General features: G+C 40.1%; 2 protein-coding genes across 3 annotated transcripts; both read right to left on the reverse strand.

Moving 5' to 3' along the window:
- Nucleotides 1–1,160: 1,160 nt before the first annotated feature.
- cyp4f3 (cytochrome P450, family 4, subfamily F, polypeptide 3) lies at nt 1,161–8,833 on the reverse strand. The gene is made up of 13 exons (XM_085151064.1): nt 8,614–8,833; nt 8,279–8,423; nt 8,137–8,190; nt 7,873–8,000; nt 6,249–6,370; nt 6,020–6,169; nt 5,592–5,721; nt 4,087–4,153; nt 3,107–3,236; nt 2,880–3,013; nt 1,641–1,705; nt 1,480–1,562; nt 1,161–1,403 (listed from the first exon to the last, which is right to left on the reverse strand). The coding sequence occupies exons 1-13, from the start codon at nt 8,815–8,817 to the stop codon at nt 1,211–1,213; spliced, it is 1,605 nt and encodes a 534-aa protein (XP_085007190.1). The 5' UTR covers nt 8,818–8,833; the 3' UTR covers nt 1,161–1,210.
- Nucleotides 8,834–12,469: 3,636 nt separating this feature from the next.
- On the reverse strand, nt 12,470–19,316 carry LOC146492377 (uncharacterized). 2 transcript variants are annotated; one of them, XM_085151056.1, is made up of 6 exons: nt 18,964–19,064; nt 15,204–15,696; nt 14,686–14,935; nt 14,100–14,349; nt 13,450–14,017; nt 12,470–13,273 (listed from the first exon to the last, which is right to left on the reverse strand). In XM_085151056.1, exons 2-6 carry the CDS (start codon nt 15,668–15,670, stop codon nt 12,865–12,867), a joined length of 1,944 nt encoding a protein of 647 aa, XP_085007182.1. In that variant the 5' UTR covers nt 15,671–15,696; nt 18,964–19,064; the 3' UTR covers nt 12,470–12,864. The 2 variants fall into 2 exon arrangements, with proteins under 2 accessions (XP_085007182.1, XP_085007181.1); XM_085151055.1 differs by having other exon boundaries at nt 12,471–13,273; nt 19,046–19,316.
- Nucleotides 19,317–19,737: the final 421 nt, after the last annotated feature.

Here is a 19,737-nt window from a genome sequence, read left to right on the forward strand (position 1 = left end):
GACACAGGAAGTGTGTTTAAAAGCTGTCATTAGAAAACTGAATTTCATAACTCTATAATGTTTAAGTAGGTAAATGTTTATATAAAAATCACAATGCCATGCCGTATTACTGCACTGTTATGATAGTATCAAACAAACCAAAGCTAATATTAAATGTAACTTTCAGTGTTTATATGGAATCCAGTCTGATTTGATAAGATTTGTAGTTAGTATTGTAATTACATGTGGATGTGATTACAATATCAATAACATTTAATAACATTAACATTTTTTAATTGTTTAAATAAAACGTAATTTTAAACTTTGTAGGTTGGAATAACTTTTTTAAAAAAATATTTATTAAATATCACAATTTCTTACATAAAGTTATAAATAATAAATTATATCAATAACAGTTGATAGAATCAACAATGAACAGTAGATTGATATAATTACAAACCCCGATGCTAGTTTTACAGTATTTAAGAGTATTTTGACTTTTAAGGGTGGTATGTAATTTTTGTAATTTTTATGATTAAATAAGACTGCCATGTAAGAGATTACATTACATCATAATAACAGTACTTTTCTGCAACTCTAAGGTTGATCAGTTGTGCTGTAGCAACATTTCATCATATTAATAGTTAAATGGAATCATTTTTACACATGTAAATACCTTTTACCATTAAAATTTAAATCTGTAAAAGAAATATTGCAGGTAAACGTTAAAGCTATAAAACCGTATATTTATATCTAAAAAAAAGTTTTTTTGAAATTCACTTGTTTTTTTTCTTAACAGTACTTAAATACAGAGCTGCAGTATATCGAAGTTATGACAGATCAACTGTGCCACCAAAATGTAAGAAAGGAAACAAAATTGTGAATGCTATGTTTCTTTTTATGTTAAAGAAGATAATTTTTTTATTTGCCCAGTTTTTAAATGTCGATTTCTGACAAGAAGATTTCAGCCCTTATATTAATGTGTGAAACCTCAAAACCAAACTGCTAATTACGGTCTGAGAGGTACATTAAAGAGCTGCATGGTTATTATTGCATTTGCCTATATTAGATAAAGACACCAAAAAGTTACTGCAGAGAGATAACGTTTGTGGGCATCAACATAGATACTGCATTAAGTTTCACTTCCTGGCTGATCTTTTCTTTACTCTTTTCTCAAAAAAAAAACAAGTTACTACATCATCTTATTGGCTCATTCATCTGACCGCTCCTGCTATGCCGGTGTGTTCAGAGGCTCCAGCTGCAGCCACAGGCCTCCCTCCGCACGCAGGACGAGTTGGGGGAGACGGCGAACTCTGCTGCTCCCGAGTTCAGGATTCAGTCCTGGGGTCAGTCGAAACCTGAGCAGGGTCAACGCCACAACAACACGAAGCTCCACCATGGCGAATTTCTGACCAATGCAGTTCCTGTTAAAATATACTTGTTATTTTGCTACCAAAACATTTCCTAGTTGTACTGTTGGGAATAATTCTGAAACTGAACCTGGGGCCTGAGGAGAAGGGGATGAAGGCATGAGAGGTTTGGCTCTTTTTGTTGCTTGGGTCAAATCGCTGGGGATCAAACTCCTGGTTAGAGAGCAAATGGCAAAGATTAAATATGACAGATTTGTATCAAAAATTAAGATGATCTTACTAAGTGCTTACATGTGGGTTTGTCCAAACAGTGGGGTTATGGTGTGTTCCATAAATGCTGACCAGGCAGATTGTACCTGGTTTACAAGAAACAATTAGTTGAGTTAGTTAAAGCTTCAACTTCAACATTTATTCGTTATCAGCTTCTCTCATTAAGTGTGTAACTTGACATTAAGGCTTTAAGACCTACCATAGAACCAAATCCACCAGAGCTTATATTATATGTTTACATGCTGTGGAGCCATTTTTGGGAGCATTTCAAGTTGCTATACATCAATACAACCATTACAGCCTAAATTGTAATAATATGTCTGCATTAAGTTCATAGTAATTACATAAATTGCAAAAAAAGTGCAATAAACTACAAAAAAATTGAAAATCGTTTTTGTTTTTTTTAACATTTATTTCTAGTTAGAGAAATTTAAGAGGTTTATCCCTCAAAACTGTAAATACAAAAAAGTTGCACAAAATAGTTTCCCACCACAGGAAATTTATTTTGAGTGCCTTCATAGTTTTATTTTTGACATACACCAATTTTTATATACTGCAGGAAAAATGAAAATAAATATTATAATGCAAATTTGCAAAAAAGCAGCATGTGCATCAAAATAAACTATTTCCAGCAGTGCAATATGAGTCCTAAGCATCCCAGAAACCACACAGAAAGTCAGAAAGTCAAACATAACTTTTAAAAACACCAGTATAGGCTCATGAGGCCCGAATGGTAAAAAACTACATTTCCGCGAAAATGACGTCACTTCCGGTTTCGGGCAGGTCATGGCGGACATGCGATAGTTCACGCTGACGTCTAATCCAACGTAGGAAGTGTTATAAACAGCTGATCGGATCGGCAAAGCGTGTTTCTGGGATATTATGTTTTTGTTGCTGCAAGTGCTTTTTATGCAGTTTTTGCAAAGCTATATGTGGAAGGAAACTGTGACCGAGGACAAGCTGATGGCATAAGATGTAAGTACAACTCCTCCGGTTTCATATGCAAAAAAAATTATTGCGCTAGCTCACGTGGTTGCAGATCTACCGGGATTTAAAAGTAGTTGCGCAAAACAGAGCGTGCCGCTCCCACCGGTTTTAAAGGGTTAAAAACTGGAGCTAATATATAGTAATCTCTCCTTAAATAGTATCCCTTAAAGTACTGTCTCACAAATGAAAGTTAAAGCACGATTTATGACAAGACACAGCTCTTGAATCTTCTAAGTCTATTTGGAAATCTTGAAAGAGAGTTTCCCCCCTCACCCGCTGGGACTGTTCGATTTCCTGGCAGCACCATGTCCTGGGTGTAACTCCGTGTTACAGCCTGCACAGGAGAGTGCAGTCTGAGGCTCTCTTTGATGCACATGGTGGTGAAGGGAAGGTTGGACAGATCCTCCCTTAAGATCAAGTCATGTCAGTGCACTGAGATAATATTCACATGTAAACATCTGAAACTACCAATAATGTTGTTGGCATTTGTATTTTCTGACCACTGGATTTCTTGTCCATCTCGTCCCTCCATCAGGTCCATCACTTCCTGTCTGCATATTTCCTGATAGTGTTCATGGCGTGCTAAATTATACAGCGTCCAGCAGATGGCACTGGCTGTTGTGTCATGACCTGCAGAAGAAGAAGAAGGAAGATTTGCAAAGTGTGAGGATAATGACAGCAAACTATGAGCTGCAGCTTTAAAGAGACGTCCTAGGCTGTATCCCAATTCAGGGTGTGCAGCCTCAACGATCCTCAAGGGCCGCGTACTCAAAGACTGCTAAGGCCGGAAGTGCGAGGCTTGTGAAATGGGACGGTCTAGCCTCCGTTGCGCTGCCCAGGTTGCCTAGCAACCATGATACTAACAGCTGGAAACGTTTCATACAGCTTTGTGTGACAGAAATGAAGGAGAAAATCTTTTGTTCGTTTGTTTGTTTGTTTCTACATGAGCTTTGATCATTCTCTGATTAAGCTCAGCTATTGAACGGTGTATATTTTAAAGTAAAGGCTGTAAAACCAAGTTAGTACAAACGTCACTAATGTCACATGACTTTGCCGACATATGGCCAACAGGAATGTTTTAATGTTCTTCGTTATTAAACATTTGCACATAAATAAGTGACATAATATTCAGTACTTACTTAAAGTTTACTCTTCGGCGGCTCCGCTTCTGCCGTTTTTTTTCTGCAAAATTATCCACACCCACTGCCGCGCTATGCATTCTAGGATATGTTGGGCCACGAAGTCTACACCGCCACGTCCTTAAAATTCAGGGAAATGAAGGACGCATTTGAGGGCCGCATTTCGAGCAGCCTTCGAATTGGGACAGCCTTCGTCGCGTCGCTGTGACGTAATCGGCCTTAAAATGCGGCCTTTAAGGCTGCAGACCCTGAATTGGGATACAGCCCTAGAGTGTACAGCAGCAGTTACCACTATGGTGTAATTTTTATGTTTGACCACAGATGTTACTGTAACATGTCACCTGCAAACATGAAAGTGTTGGCCTCAGCCTGTATTTCCTCGTCCGTTAGTCCTTGCCCATCTTCATCCTTCAACACACAGACATGTTGCAACTAATGCAGAGCCAAAAATGTAATGCATGTTAAAATACCCTGTTTCACTTCTATTTACCTACACTGTGGCAAATTTCAAAGTGTCCCCAACACCATCTTCCTACACACTTTCACTTAGTTTACACATATGTGTGGAAGGTCCATAACATCACCTGTTCCAGGCCACTAATGACTGGTGGAGGTTCTCTGTCTGCACAGAATTCCACATATAGATCAGTTCTACATGATTATGTCAGAGCTGTCTCAGTAATAGTTCAAATAAAATGGCTCTGGAAGCGAATAACTGATGCATACTCAATAATCCAGCTAATTAAATTCCAAAAGGTTGATTTTGTTCATCTGGATGTAGCCTAAAACAGCGGTCCCCAACTCCCGGGCCTCGGACCGGTACCGGTCCATGAGTCGTTTGGTACCGGGCCGCGAGAGTTGAGGCTCAGGTGTGAAATATATAGTTTTCAAGGTTTTTATCGGTTGTCAGCGTTATTTTGTTATGGTTTTTATCGTTAACTCGATTTTCCTGGGTCTTTTCACGTGTGTTATGAATAAATCTTCTTTTTTTCTGTACCGGTACTAGTTTTATTTTGTTGTATTTATCCGCGACACTTTGAAGGCCGGTCCATGAAAATATTGTCGGGCATAAACCGGTCCGTGGCGCAAAAAAGGTTGGAGACCGCTGGTCTAAAACACTACATCCAGATGAACAGAAGCTTAACCAAGAACATATCATATGGAAAGGGTATTATTATATAACTGCCTGAAAACACACCACAAACTGCAGGATAATTAATATGCGGAGGCCAAGAAAAACAAGTCATTGGTCACTAAAATGACTTATCCTGCACCCACTCAGATGCCCATAAGAGCGAGCCTGTATAGCACATCTCTATATATCCAACCAGCTCGAAGAATATGCAATGAAATCAATACAGTCGAATTCCATTTGGCCAAAGATATGTGTCATCTAAATATTGTCTTACTCCCAAAGCAGCAGAAACTGTGCTGCATGCTAAAACACACAAAATGTAGAGAGATCTAACAGCTAATATTTTGCTTTGAGATTTGCTATGATACGTTCTTCATGCAGGAAGTGCAGGAAGTAGTAAACTAAATGAGCCTCCAGGTAATTTATTTTTCACCTCTGTGAGATTTTGACATCTAGTATTGTGTGAAGTCAGCTAATGCAGAGAAAGTCTGGCTATGTTGAAATTTCGTCATTATGAATCATCTACATGTCACAAACCTTTATTTAAGAGACACTTGCAGTCTCTTAAACTGCAAGTCTGATGCAGTATTTAAATTAAAAATGGCTCTATACACTCCTTTTTTCCACTACTACCTCCTCCTGGTATCTACTCGGCTCAGCCCGGCTCATTTTCTTTCAGTCGCTTTCTATTAAAGTTGAGTACCATCCTACCTTTGTCAACAACAGGATGTCTACAAAATCGTTCCTCTTCTGGGCTGTTGGAGCGATTTCAGATTGTGTTTCTGTCTCCCTCTGTTGGTTAAGGAGGGTGCGGCGCTTCTCAACCACATCCCTAGTGAACCTGTAAACCAGAATGCGGCAGTTTACATCACTAGCCTGCCTTTACCATACTCAACAGTTCATTAGACATAATTACAAGTTACTATTCAAGAATATTACGGCATCAAAAGTATCTAGAACATTAGATTTAAATAGAATTTTTTTCAACAGTATTGCACAAGGAAAAGAAGATAAGCAACATAAAGGACAGTAACAGTTTAGTTTTCACCATTTGGGAGTAACAATGTGTCATCACAATTGCAGCCTCCTATGTGACTTGTGTAACTCAGCTGCAGAATGTCAGAAGGTCAGATTATTACCTGTGTACAGTGTTTAAGGCTTGTTTGAATCGTTCCCCCTGCCGAGTCTTCCAGTAAATCCAGTCCCAGTGGTGTAAAATATTTTTTTCTCTACGCTGTATTATCAGGTCACTGAGCTCCACTATGGCTGACACGTACTCACTGGAAGACCTGGAGGGACAATCTTCTTAGAAACTGACAACTACAACAAAAATGGGAGATATCAGTTGAAGTAAGTGGCTGATCTCACTCCTGACAGTTGCTGTCGTAGCTGAAGGCACATTTCAGTAAACTGTCCAGAGTCATCAGAGTGACGTGGTCAAACATCTCCAGATTAGTTTTGCCTTCTGCTACAAGTCGGCACCACTTGTCCTGAAAACGGAAACAAGGACGGATTAACAGGATAAAGGTGTGAGCATAAGCATGGAAACAAATCATGTGGTCTGTGATTCATATGGTATATAAGTCTTCAATTTACGGCACCTGCTCTGTGCATGATCAGCATACGTTTTTGACAATACTGGAAAATATCATAATATAATATTAAAATATATAAATAAAAAAATATACAAATATAAAATCTCCTTAGGGATTAATAAAGTATTCTGATACTGTTTGATTCTGAAATCAATTGATTCTGAAATAGTAAAAACTATGACTTGATTTGTTTTGCCAGCAAATATGGAAAATGTATTTATATCACACGCATACCCAATTTTGAAGGTCACTTGTAATTCTGCAGTTTGGAAGCAGTGTAGATGTAGATTGTGTATTTGTTTGTGTTCGGCCTCCTGGACTATTTCTTTACTGAGATTAAATATCATACATTGATTAAATCCTATAAAATAAAACATCCTTTTAAAGATAAAAACACTTGAATTTGGGTAACAATTCCCCACAGCAACATGGACTTTATGGAATTTCTTCCTGTTAAAATGCAGTTTTTCCTTATCACCATCGCAAAGTGCTCTCTCATAGAGGGTTGCTTGATTGTTGGGGTTTTCTTCACTATCCCAACAATCAAGAATTAGAACATGAATTCAGTTCAGTTAAATTCAAAACACTTGAAATCACAACAACAATCACCTCAGGGCGCTTTATGTTGTGAGGTAAAAACCCTACAGTAATAACCCTGCCAATCACTCAACCCCCTACGAAAAAGCACTTGGTGACGATGAGAAGGTGAAAGAAGAAACCTCCAGCAGAACCCGGCTCAGGGATGGGCAGCCATCTGCAGGAAGCGAGACAGGACAAAAGAAATCAGTGCATCGTGGAAGGTTTCTAAGATTTTTAGGTCAGAAGACAAAAATAAAAACTTTATCTGGATTTAGAAGAAAGGAAATTAGAGGTCACTCAGTCCTTTAGGTCTTTGAGATATATCTGTTGTTTAAATAATTGGTGTGTGTCGTGTGGCTTGATAGATAAAGCTGGGTATCATCAGCATACAATGAAAATGCATGCTAAGCCTTCGAATAATATTGCCTATTGGAAGCATTATATAATGTAAATAGAACGGGTCCAACCACAGAACCCATGGAGCTCCACAATTAACCTTAGTGTGTATAGAGGACTCCCCACGTACATGAACAGCCTGTTTATATTATGGTGAGCAGTATCAAATGCTGCATTGAGGTCTAGCAGGAGAAGCACAGAGAGGAGGCCACTGTCAGAGGCCATAAGAAGATTATGGGTAACCTTCAATTAACTTAATTTGTAACCTGAAGTTAACTGGAAACCTAATTTTCCTCATGGTTGTATCAGTTTAACCATATGCAGTTTTTAAAGGTTTCAAATGTTTGCTTGTCTAAATATGTCAGTAAAAACTAACATTAGCATGTTTTGTGTATCTGTATGTGTGCCTGTGTGTCTCTTACATGCATGGCTTTAGCTGAGGAGTTAAAAACGGTAATGTAGCTCTTCAAAATATCAAAATGAAAAGCTGGAGTGAGCAGCCGCCTCTTGCGAGACCACACCTCTCCGTTACTGATCAACACACTGTTTCCTGAGAGAAAAAAGAGAGTTTGCAGGAATAATTCTTTCCTGTATTTCCTATGTTCTTTTAAGACTGGGTAACTTAAAAAATTACAGTGATCCTATCTTGCAGCCATGGATGAGAAAAACTGAAATGTCTGACTTACCCAGCCATGGCTGTAGATGGTGATAAATGAGTTCATCTTTCACTGTGATGCTGGCTGAAAAAGGTAAATAACAGATGATGTGAGAGAAGAACAAAATGGAAATGTGGTTTAATACTGACTGACTGTTGGTGTTTTACCCTACCAGGTGCCATAAGCAGAGGTTTGACGTAGTCAGGGTGGAAGAGTCTGACCAGGTGATAGAAAGGACCGAGGAACCAGCAGCAGGAGTGTTTGTACGTCTGCACCAGGTCATCCACCCGCTGAAGACCTTCTTCTGTGCTCTGCATCTAAAACGTTTCACCCCAAAACAAAATTTAAAGTTTTGCGGTGTTTAAAACAGTCGAAGAGGAAATAATGGTGATATTTTGCAACAGAAAGTAAACCCTGTTTAACTCTGAACTCTACAGTTATGTTATGATTTAGAGATAAATACGTCAAATAGATCATAAAAATCTAGATGATTGCTGCGTGTCGTACCTTCCCAAGATGGCCCAACAGCCATGAATGTGTCTGTGGTTTGCTGAAACAGGACAACTTGTGAGTGTACCAGGCGTGACGCAGCAGCAGCCTCGCAGTCCAAAGTGCAACCACAGCAACCAGTCCAGTACTGAAAATGTACAGGACTGAAGAGAGACCTGTCCAGCTGAGGACCAGAGCAAGGACAGTGTGCAGGAGAGCCATCACTGAGATGGACTGGTTCTTACAGAGAGACCAATTAGCATCCAGAAGTCGAAGTTTCTCACCACTGATCCTGCTCTGTTGTGTTTCTTATAGGGGGAAGTTGCTGATGTTGAAACATGTAGAGAGGAAACTGCTCCACCCCACCAATTCTGATTGTAAATAGTGAAAGGTTAAAGTATTACACTGAACTGCATTGCTCCAACTGCATCAATTTGTTGAAACCACTGAAAGGCATTGCATTGTTGTGCTGTGCAACAGTGCTGGAAGCAGTTTGTACATAGAGAAGCAAAATCTTCCAAAATATGCAGTTGTAGAAATATAGACATGATCCCATCCTGGAAAAAAGCTTGATAAAAAAGTGAAATGGCAAAACACACAAACAAACAAACAAACAAACAAACAAATAAACAAACAAACAAACAAACAAACAAATAAACAAACAAAAAACCCTAGAAAGCTAATAACCAAATTAAATGTCTGCCCCCAGAAATGCAAAATAAAATTGTGTATGTAAGAACAAAGCTGAATATTGACATAGTGTCTTAGAAAGTGTTTCAGAAAGAAAGTGGCATGCGTTTCTCGTTCTCCTTCACAGATCAAATCACATGGGGCAACATGTTTACCACAGAATTCACACAATGGCTACAAGAGGAAACATTTTTAATTCAAGATTAAATTCTCGCAGTACATTTTTTTTAAGTTGTGGCTTTAATAGAATAAAAAATCCAGTTTGGGATGAGCCTATTGTAGTTGAGCTCTTGTAGTCTCTGTCATTTCATAAAAACTCCACATGTCATGTTTCCTCTCAAAGGAAATCTCAACGACAACTGCACCATGGGCACAACAATTCCTAAGACTCCAGTGCAGGTGCATTAGGCGTCCTGATCAGATGCCTAATGCACCTGAGATGATTCCTTTTGATGGAGACCCTGTATGTGTCAGGACTCACCTTATTGTGATGAGATGTTAGATTTCAGGAGCAATGTTGTCAGGGCAAATGGTCCTGGGTGAGGGGTCAGACTAAGTGCAACTCAAAATCTGAAATCAGTCCATAAACTGATTTCTGAATATATAAACCTTACTGGAGATACCCAGGGACACGGTGGAGACCCCATCCTGATGCTAGGTCTGGTGAGGGAGCTTGTTTGGGAGTGCCTGGTGACCAGGCCTTAACTCAATACTGGTCTGTTCTTCTCTGGACCTGTATTTGAACATTCAAAAGCATGAGGCTAAACACACACAAGAAAAGACAACACTTTTCAAAAAGAGAAAGTCTTCCTTTCAGGTTCTAACCAGGCCGGATGGTGCTGAGGCTCCTGACGTTGTGAATATTCAGAGTCGTGTGTTAGTGGCAGGATCAGACACATGCCAGTCATTACCACGAAAACCATCTGAGTGTGTTTATGTCCACAGAAGCAAAAAAACACATCTGAATAAGTGACGCAGTGAGTTAGTACAGTACATACAGAGAACATAGTAATGCATTAGTGAGACATGATTTTAGGTGGAATAATGTTAAAACGAAACGCAGCTGCACAGTTACAGAGGCAGCATTGCATGTAATTGTTGTTACAGCCTCTATAAAGCACCGTTTGTTATTGTGAAGATTCCTAGAACCATTCAGGACACTGAAATGACAGAAAACACTAAGAACACAGAGACTCTTAAGTGCTACAGCATGCAATAATAACAAAGTTACAGTCATTGACTTTTGTTTGTATACAGACTTAGAGGGATGAGCAGCAGTAGTGCTCAGCAGTGACACTGCTTTACAGCTTAATAAGAATTTGACACCTACTCGAATAAAGAAGAGCAGTGTGTTATATTTCAACAGGAAAAAGCCACAGACGGGTATTGCAAGATCACAGCTGAAGTCAATTTCCCAAACTAGAAAACAGCTTGTTCTTCAGTAAAATTGCAAACACAGACAAATCCTGTTTTTCTTCTCTTTGGGTTCATACCCCACGACGTGGCTTTTATGTTTAAGCATAAAAGGCTTCCATGATGTTCCTGATGGCCACATCTGCATTTATTTGCAGTAACTGCTCTGCCAGGCTCAGGCCTGCACTATATCAGAATCAATACTACAGCTACAGTTGCATCTTTTTTTCCTCATCCAAAGAAGAGCTTTGAGTGTCCCGATCCCTGAAGACTACTTAAAAGCTGCCTAAAATACTTCAGGCTGTGCTAAGCATAAAAGTACTACAACTGTTTTTGCGTTATATCCTGTATTTCCATGTATGCTTGCAAATGGTTCATTGCACCCATTTTCCTAGCAGAATATAAAGAAATAAGAGGGTGGCTCAAGACTTTTGGACACTACTGCATGTTGCAATACAACAGTGTTAGGTCATTGTGCCCATTGTATTGATGATACAGGAATGGAAATGTTCCTACATTTGAATTTAATTAGAGTATTGTAGAGTACTGCACTTTATTTGAATGGAGATAGGCCACACACAGTTGTGCATATGATATACATGTTCACAAATCCATTGACATGGTAGTAGGGGTGGGGGAAAAATCGATACTGTGTAGCATGGTGATATTTTGTTTGCTAATAATGTATGGATACAGGGACAGCAGAAATCGATATTTTGTTACAAAAAGGTTTTTGTGCTCTGACTTCAGAGCATGTTGATCCTTTTTCTGAGCAAGAATCCTGACATTCCTTCACTGTCCAAATGTGTTTAACTTTTTTTGGCAGCAATAAACATGACAGTTTATTTATTTTAATTTAAGACATGTTTTATTTTAATTAAGTTTAAAACTTTGGCAGCCGGGGGTCAGTCCGCCAGGGCCTCCGCTCCTGGCCGCCACCCGGCACACAATGCACCCGACCCCTATGGCGCCTCCTGCGGGTGGTGGGCCTGCGGGAGGATGGGCCCATGTCTCCTCTTCGGGCTGTGCCCGGCCGGGCCCCATGGACTAAGGCCCGGCCACCAGACGCTCGCCCTCGGGCACCCTCCCCGGGCCTGGCTCCAGGGCGGGGCCCCGGTAACCCTATCCCGGGCAGGGTAAACTGTTCCCTCGGTGTTTTTTTCATAGGGGTCTTCTGAACTTTTTTATTTAATGTAAAATTATATTTTGTTTTAATTTACTTTCAAATTCTTCAGTTGCTGAAGGGGCTGCATAGTTTTCATAAACTGCATAGTTCAGAATAGCTATAATTGTACCAGATGGTTGATTCAGTTAAGTTGGACTAGACTGTAATACAAACCGTTCAGTTTGTCAACAATCAAACTGAAATGAGAGAAAGACTGAGTGTGAGACTTTGATATTAGAGAAAATGAATATTGATAAAGTTTACCTTTATGTACAGAATCTGAATATCGCAAAATATTTTTAAAAATTGCAATAATATCGTATCATGAGTTAAGTATTGTGATAATATCGTATCGTGGGATGTATGGTGATTCCCACCTCTACATGGTAGCGTATTAAAAATCTATTTTGAAGCTAGAAATAAGCTTAACAGTCACCGGCCTCACATGAAGACTTAAGCTACACTCAACCCTACAGTTTTAAATATAGTGTTAATGTGTTGTGTTAAAGTCTTGCTAGAGAACAGTTAGTGACGTGTTAACAGGCGGATTAGACATAATGCATCACTTGCATTTTATCAACTGGCATTTGCAATTTTTACCAAACAGGGGAAGAAAAACTTTTAGAAAAACTCATTTTATGTCATTTTATTTAACAATTTTTTTCTCCACGAAACAACAAGACTCCAAGCAGAAGAAACCCCCCCCAAAACAACACCCGCTGACAAAAAGAGGCACACTGTGCGCTTTTACAGACAAACTGTAAAACAACAACTTTATTTTTCTCAAAAGTATCCTCATTACTAAACTGTGTAAAGACATTAGTCCCAGCTTCTCTTTTCATGTGCAACGACTGCAAGTGATCAAGTGCAACAAGTGTCAGCAACAATCTCACTGAAATATTTATTTTCATTTTCAAGTTTTTCATTTGTAAAGTGACCTATAAATAATCAGCTTTTCTTTACACTGAGATTCAAACAAAACATTAAATCATTACAAACACTCAGGATGCGTCCTCAGCTTGAAGGCAAGCAGGCAGAAGCAATGACAGCCAGCATCTTCTAATACTAGACTGGTCTGGTACAGCTTGGAATTGACTAGACTGATCTGTACCCAAGTGGAAACTAGCCTGGATCGGCCCACTGCAGCCTGATCCAAATGGGACAAATGGACTTTTCAGGTCAGACCCATCAATGCTCCCTAAAGGAGAAGTGACTCCAGTCTGTGCTGAGCTTTTACTGCCTTCCTGCTTTGCATCAACTTGTGGTTCAGTGGAGCAACTGATGCTCATCTGTGATTGGTCAGCATCCATTTTTGACTGTTGGGCTGGTGTCATCAGCCAGTGTGGCCGACTGTGCTCATTGGTCAGATGATGAGGCGGGTCCAGGGGAGAGCTGCTGTCAGAGGAGGAGCTAAAACGACAAAAGTTTTACTCTAGAAATTACACAACTGGCAGCCAAGGTTAACCAAAAACATGTTGATCAATTCTGACATTTTTATTTGCGGTACCCTCTGTCAAAAGTATTTCAGCCATTGTTTCAAGATCAGATATTCTACTAGTACCAATATAGGTAAGAAAAAGACTTGCCTGATGAATGATGTCTGCAGAGACGCAGAGGATGACGAGTAAGCTGGTTGGCTATTTTTATGTGGGCTTGCCATGGTAACATAGTCATCATGAGATAACACAGATGAGCTGCGGCTAACATGAGGGGACATGATCATGTATCCCAGTCCCTCCCTGTCGTCAACGGACTCCTGCATCTCGCAGGCTGCGGCATCGCATTGGTCCATCTTCATTTCCATGTCACTCCAAGTTTCAGAAATGGATCTATTCTGAGATCTGCAAGGGCTGAAATTAAAGCTCGAGCTCGGAGATGATTCAGGATTTGTTTCGTCTGGTTCGAGGGGCTTTACACAAGACTGTGCAGGACTAGTCTGTATGTCAGGACTTCTGGGGAACAAGACTAAGGGACGCTGTGCTCTTACATTCACCATTCTGTTTCTGTATTTAGGTCTGCAGCGTTTCGAGGCCAGAAGGCCTTTATTCTGACTCTGACTGGAGACTGGAGAGCAGCTCAAATCTGGAAGAACTCGTAGCGCCCGAACTGCCTCCCGAACTGCCTCGTGAATATGCTGGGCCAGTATTCTGTTTCCTGTAAAGCACATATACACCAGGATGAGTCACACTCTTTACTTTTATCCAGTCAGGCCTCAACACAACATTTGTTTAATTACCTTGGTCGTTTGTTTCCATCCAAATCTCTCCAGGACCATTTGGTGCAGACCTGCCGAGCTCCAAGTAGAACAAGCCCTCCAAGTGGCCAAAGCGGCGAACGCTCAACAAAGGTATCGTGACAGATGGCAAATCATTTCCTGCACCCACTCTCACCAAGATCAGAGATGTTGCTGTGAGGCAGAGCCGATTCTCACCAGTGAGGGACTTGGAGCTACCCAGACCTCTGGGCTTCACCGTAATGGGCCAAACCTTAGACAAGGTGAAAGAAACAGGTTGGAGAAAGACAGCTGGGAGGGTTTTTATTATTATTTTGAATTAGCTGAGGGTGACAAAGCAGCCATCTGATGAAAATACGAATTCTGCACAGTCCTTTTATGTTTAATCATTAGATTAGGTTTCTTGTTGAAGGCGGTACAGCACTTGTGTGGCATAAATGTGTAATATTGAGAATAAGGTTGTCATATTTGCCATTTCTGATTGATTCTGAGTATCAGGGAAGCTACTCGCTTTGATCAAGATGTTATTAAATTCAGTATATTTAATCAACTGTTTATGATCTTAACTACAACTGAAAAGTGCTCTAACCTCTTTAAAGAAAGCAGCAGGGGGCAGAGTGCAATAGCCATCATCGTCTTCATCAGCTCCTTCGCCATACTCTTCATCGTTTTGCTCTTCCTCCATCAGTTTCTTAAGGGCTACATACCAATCCTCCTGCTCCTTCTGGTCCTCCATCACCAGCACCATGGTCTGATCCTTGGGATACAACGCCACACTGTGGCCTTTCCGGGAACTGGCAATCCGGCTCACGCCAAGACAGCAGCGCAAGTAAATCACTCTGGGAGTTAAATAGTTCGATTTTAATGCTTCTTCAGATGAAAATGAAATGAAATGAAAAATTTAGGACTACCTGCTAATAGTTGAAATATTTTTAACTGTATTATTATTTAGAGATTTATAAAGAAACTACTAAAAACATCAGTTTGAGGGTGCTGTATTACAACAAACAAATACACTAGTATGATAATTTTGTACCACTTAATGTGACTTAATAGAAACTACGAGCCTTGATTAAAGGCTTCACATATAAAGTCACTTTTACCGACCCTTGTTTGCTCGACCCAAACAGCGCAGCTTTGCCAGAAGACTTCTCCTTTGCCGTGAACTTCTCCTGGCTCTTGTACCACTCGAGTCGGCTCGGCCCGGTGTGACTTCCTGCTCTGAGGACAAAATATCTCTTGTGGTTCCGCTCCAGCTTCCCCAGGTAACCTTGTTTCACCACATCAGTCTGCAGCCCACACGAGGTCATGAGGGCACTGGCCAGACGGCCCAGAGGGATGGAAGTTTGACCGGCACAGAAAAGTTCCTCATACAAATGAGGCGAAGGACCCTCGTTCACCTGACGGCCCCCAGAGTCTTCATCATGCTCAATTTTACCATCATTCGAGAAAGGCTGCAGAGTTTCCACTGGCAGACATTTTTGGATGGAGCTGCTGTCGTGACATGAAAGAGGGGAAGAGGAAGCAGGAGGAGATTTTCTTTGGTTGGTGAACCAGTCGTACCCTTCTGCCATTTCATTCAGGACAACCTTTAAACCTGCTGCATGCAGAGAGGGAAAGTAAACGTGGAGTTAATGAGATGACAGAGGCTCTACCAACAATGTTATTAATACTAGTGAGTTGTGGCTCATTTTATTTATTGCTTCTAGAATGGTGAACATTTACTTTATGATTTATGACAATATTGTAGTTTTGAATTTAAATCTGATCAACACAAGTCACTGTATCTGTGTCCCGGTTTAGAGTTAAAGTTTGATGATGTAAAAATAAATCAGATTTTACAGTTTCTCCAACGAAACAAACATCCTCCGAACACTGAAGGGTTTTGTTCAGTTTCTAATTGCTGGGGCCGAGCAGAGAACCAGTCTGAATAGTTGTTTGTAGTGAACCAGACAGTTGATTTGTTTTAAACTGTGAATTTTGAGCATTATTGTTGGCAAAAACCTGGGAAATTATGAAAAAAAATGTGTCCAAAAACAAAGCAAATCACAGAAGAGGAATTAAAACTAAGAAATTAAGAGTAAACAGATGTTTCCTACGTTAACAGCGTGCAGGTATTCAGTAATCAGATTACGAGTTTGAACTTGGAGCTGGTGGAGTTATCTTTCCTGTGACCACAGAAATCTGGAGGATAGATGAACTAAAGATACAAAGCTGAGCCAGGTTTCATTTATAAAGCACCTTAAAAACAGTTACAATTATATATAAGAATTTCTTTTTTAATGTGCAAGACACAAAAACATGGATTGACACAATAAAATAAACATTTCACACTTGGTCAAACGCCACACAGAAAAAGTGGGTCTTCCGAGCCGATTTAAAAATGCCTTTGAATGCAGACTAAGCCTTCGTGTTTATTCTGGTTTCTTTTAATACTAAACTACTGTAAACTGTTTTTCTCTCCCTCAGCTGGTGTGTCTGCAGCAGCAGTGTTATTTTCAGTCTGTATTGGGCGTAACAGTTTCATATCTTTACTACAGCATAATTTTATCATCAATTCTGCTGCCAGTAAACTTCATTTGTGTGATTGGGTTAACTTAGCAATCTGATAACCAGCACTGTGTGCCTGTTCCCGCTGATTGTTGATGTTACACTAAAGCAAGCCTATTCAAATGGCGGCCCAGAAGCAACCTGCGAGCGGCCCTGCCTGTGGTCCTGGCAGAAACACAGAGAAAACGCAAAAAGTTTATTAATTAATTAATTTTTAAAAAATTAAAAATCCTACAGCGTAGTGTAGACTGTGAATGCAACACTCCTAGTAGCCTAGCAATATTTAACCCACAATGCACCGTGATGTAAACATATTAAACAATCATCATAATATATGATGCGACAACAGCACGTCTTTCTCAATTCAAACGCGTAAATTTGACAATGAAAACTGTCAGTTTAACCCTGCCTGGACTGACAAATACTTATTTTAACACCAAATCCAAATGCCAAACCAATGTGTTTAGTTTGCAGCGAGTGTGTTGCGTTACTTACACAAGCACCACAATGACAAACACCAGACTTTCTACACAAACTTTCCAGAGCAATCTCAGGAGAGGGCTGCAAAAGTACAGTTTAACTGCGAGTTTAATAATCTTACAACCGGAGTTGTACTACCATGGTGAGGGTCCTGTACAGCCCAAGAGAGAGCTGCAGCATCTTCCCTTAGTGTTTGCTTCTTGGCGAAGAAGAAAAGGCCTTTCACAGATTCTGAAACAGTGAAATACTGCATGCTGGCCGTGGTGGATGCGGTGATAAGTGATGAAAAAATTAAAGTAAGTGTGACATCTGCTATTAAAAATGTACCCCTGTAGGACAGTTCAAATATTCGTAGAGCTGAAGTTCTGGCGTCAGACTGCTGTTAGATGACCTGAGGAAAACGGATGTAATATCTATAGCAGGAGATCACAGACAGAACTGATAATGCACAGTTGTGCATATATGTCCGTTTTTTTGGATGGGAAATTGCTCGGCTTACTACCGTTAGAGGGACACACAGCTGGCGAAATAATATTTGAGAAGATTTCAGCTCTTTTTGAGGAAAATGCTCTGGATATGAAGCGTGTCTGTATACTTGTGACGGATGGGGCTCCATCCATGGCAGGAAAAGTGAGTGGTCAGCAAAATATTTATTTTAATTTGAAAGGGAATTATCAAAATGTTTTTTTTTAATTATTATTATTTCAAATGTGCAAAAAAAAAAAAAAAGTTTAGTTATAGTTCCCCTTTTTTTTAAATGGACCTTTTGGTGTGCATTTGTGAGGTCACCAGATTTACAGGGGAAAAGGAATAAAAAAAAATTACTTGTTTTTCAATACAGTTGTGTGGGTTTGAAATTGATCATGATCTGCTGCTTACTGGCTGCAAAAAAATATCTGGCCCAGATAAATTCCTCGGTTTGAAAATCTGGCCCAACTAACTTCTTAGTTGAATAGCCATGCACTAAAGAGAAGCCAGATAACAGAATGGCACCCTGGGTATGATGAACTCACTACTGAAGACTAGCAAAACAAACAACAGACACTAGATGATGAGATTTTCCTTCATAAATCATTTCGAGCATTATCACAACTGCACAAGGTATTACAGCCTACTGAATTCAGCTCAAGCTACTCCAAGAACTGCCTCTTAAACTGAGGTCTCTTTATGATGCAAGCTTCCAGCAGTTCAATATTAGAATGGATTGCTCCCTATGGATTTAATGTGATAGTAGAGTTCAAAGCACACATACCAGAGTCATTCACAATACCCTGCAAATAATGAGACATGCTATAGCAATGCATAGGGTCAGTGGGGTTCATCAGAGGGTGGGGGTAATAGCAGCAGTGAGGCTCTTAGGTTCATGGCCAAATGTCTCAGGTCAGCAGACGGTCAATGCAACAAGGTCCTACACCCAAAGACCGATTCTTTCCATTTTATAGCCTCTATAACTGAGGTCAGTTAGCTAAGATGATAGCAAAGCAGCAGGAATGTCCATTTCGTAACACAAAGCAGAGCAAATATATTGATGACTCTACGCTGGAAACAAGCAAATAACAACTGACACAGAAAGTAATAAAAATTTAACTAATTTGCTTGTTTCTTTTGGCATGCTAAGTTCTCCACAGAAAGAAAATCACTCAGTGCTTTATGTAAACGAAAAAACAGAAGAATAACCCGACGGCAAACTAAAAACATGACTGTGCAGCTAATTTGTGGAGTAAAACCGTTTGCGTACAAGAAATGTGACAAATTACAGATTTTTGAGGTAAAACAACTTTTTAAATGTACTAAAATAAAACTACACATTTGTGAATAGTACAGTTTAGGGTCTCACTTCGGAGTTAACAGCTTCTTCCCATCAGCTAGCGGAGTTATCCACTGTGGAGGTTTCCCACATTTGTCAGAGTGAAACTTACCTGCGGCAGGCAGCTATAAGTATAACACCTGTAGCTGCGCGCTTTCCCGGCTGCTTTCATAACACGCCGCTGTTTCCAAAACCATTCCCGTCTCTCTCCGGGCTCAGTGAGTTTGTCTCTCAGCTGCTCCGAGATTCCAATCAGTGTGGCCTTCAGGGGTCTCTCGTGAAAAACACAACTGTATGAAACCATACAGTCCATGGTGGAAAAGAAAAGAAAACTGGACAGATGCGTTGAAGTACAGAGCAAAGTCAACAGCTTGGCTGTACTGAGCTTTAAATCTGAGCTTTCAGCAGCATGAAAGTGAAAGTCTTACCTGGTTTAAGCTATGCTGTGAATCAGAGGCGAGCAGATCAAAACAAATATAACCTGATACCGGAGCAGAAGCTTAAACTACAAAGCAGGATTTTGGCTTATGTAGGTAACTTCAGGGTTACCTACACTATGAAGGGGGTTCACTTCTCACAAGATTAAATCGCCATGGTAACTTATGCTGTGAATCAGAGGTGAGCAGATCAAAACAAATACTGCTTACTTCAGTTAAAACAAAGTCTATTGTATCGATGCCAACACGTATTGGGTCGATGCTAGCATAACAGGGCTGATATTTTGTTTCAATCCTCCATGTCCAGTATGTAGCCCACTGTAGCTGTACTATGAAAAATCAGAACTTTTTTGCACTGACTGTCACA

The sequence above is a fragment of the Neolamprologus multifasciatus genome, chromosome 23 (assembly GCF_963576455.1).
Source record: "Neolamprologus multifasciatus chromosome 23, fNeoMul1.2, whole genome shotgun sequence".
Taxonomy (NCBI): domain Eukaryota; kingdom Metazoa; phylum Chordata; class Actinopteri; order Cichliformes; family Cichlidae; genus Neolamprologus; species Neolamprologus multifasciatus.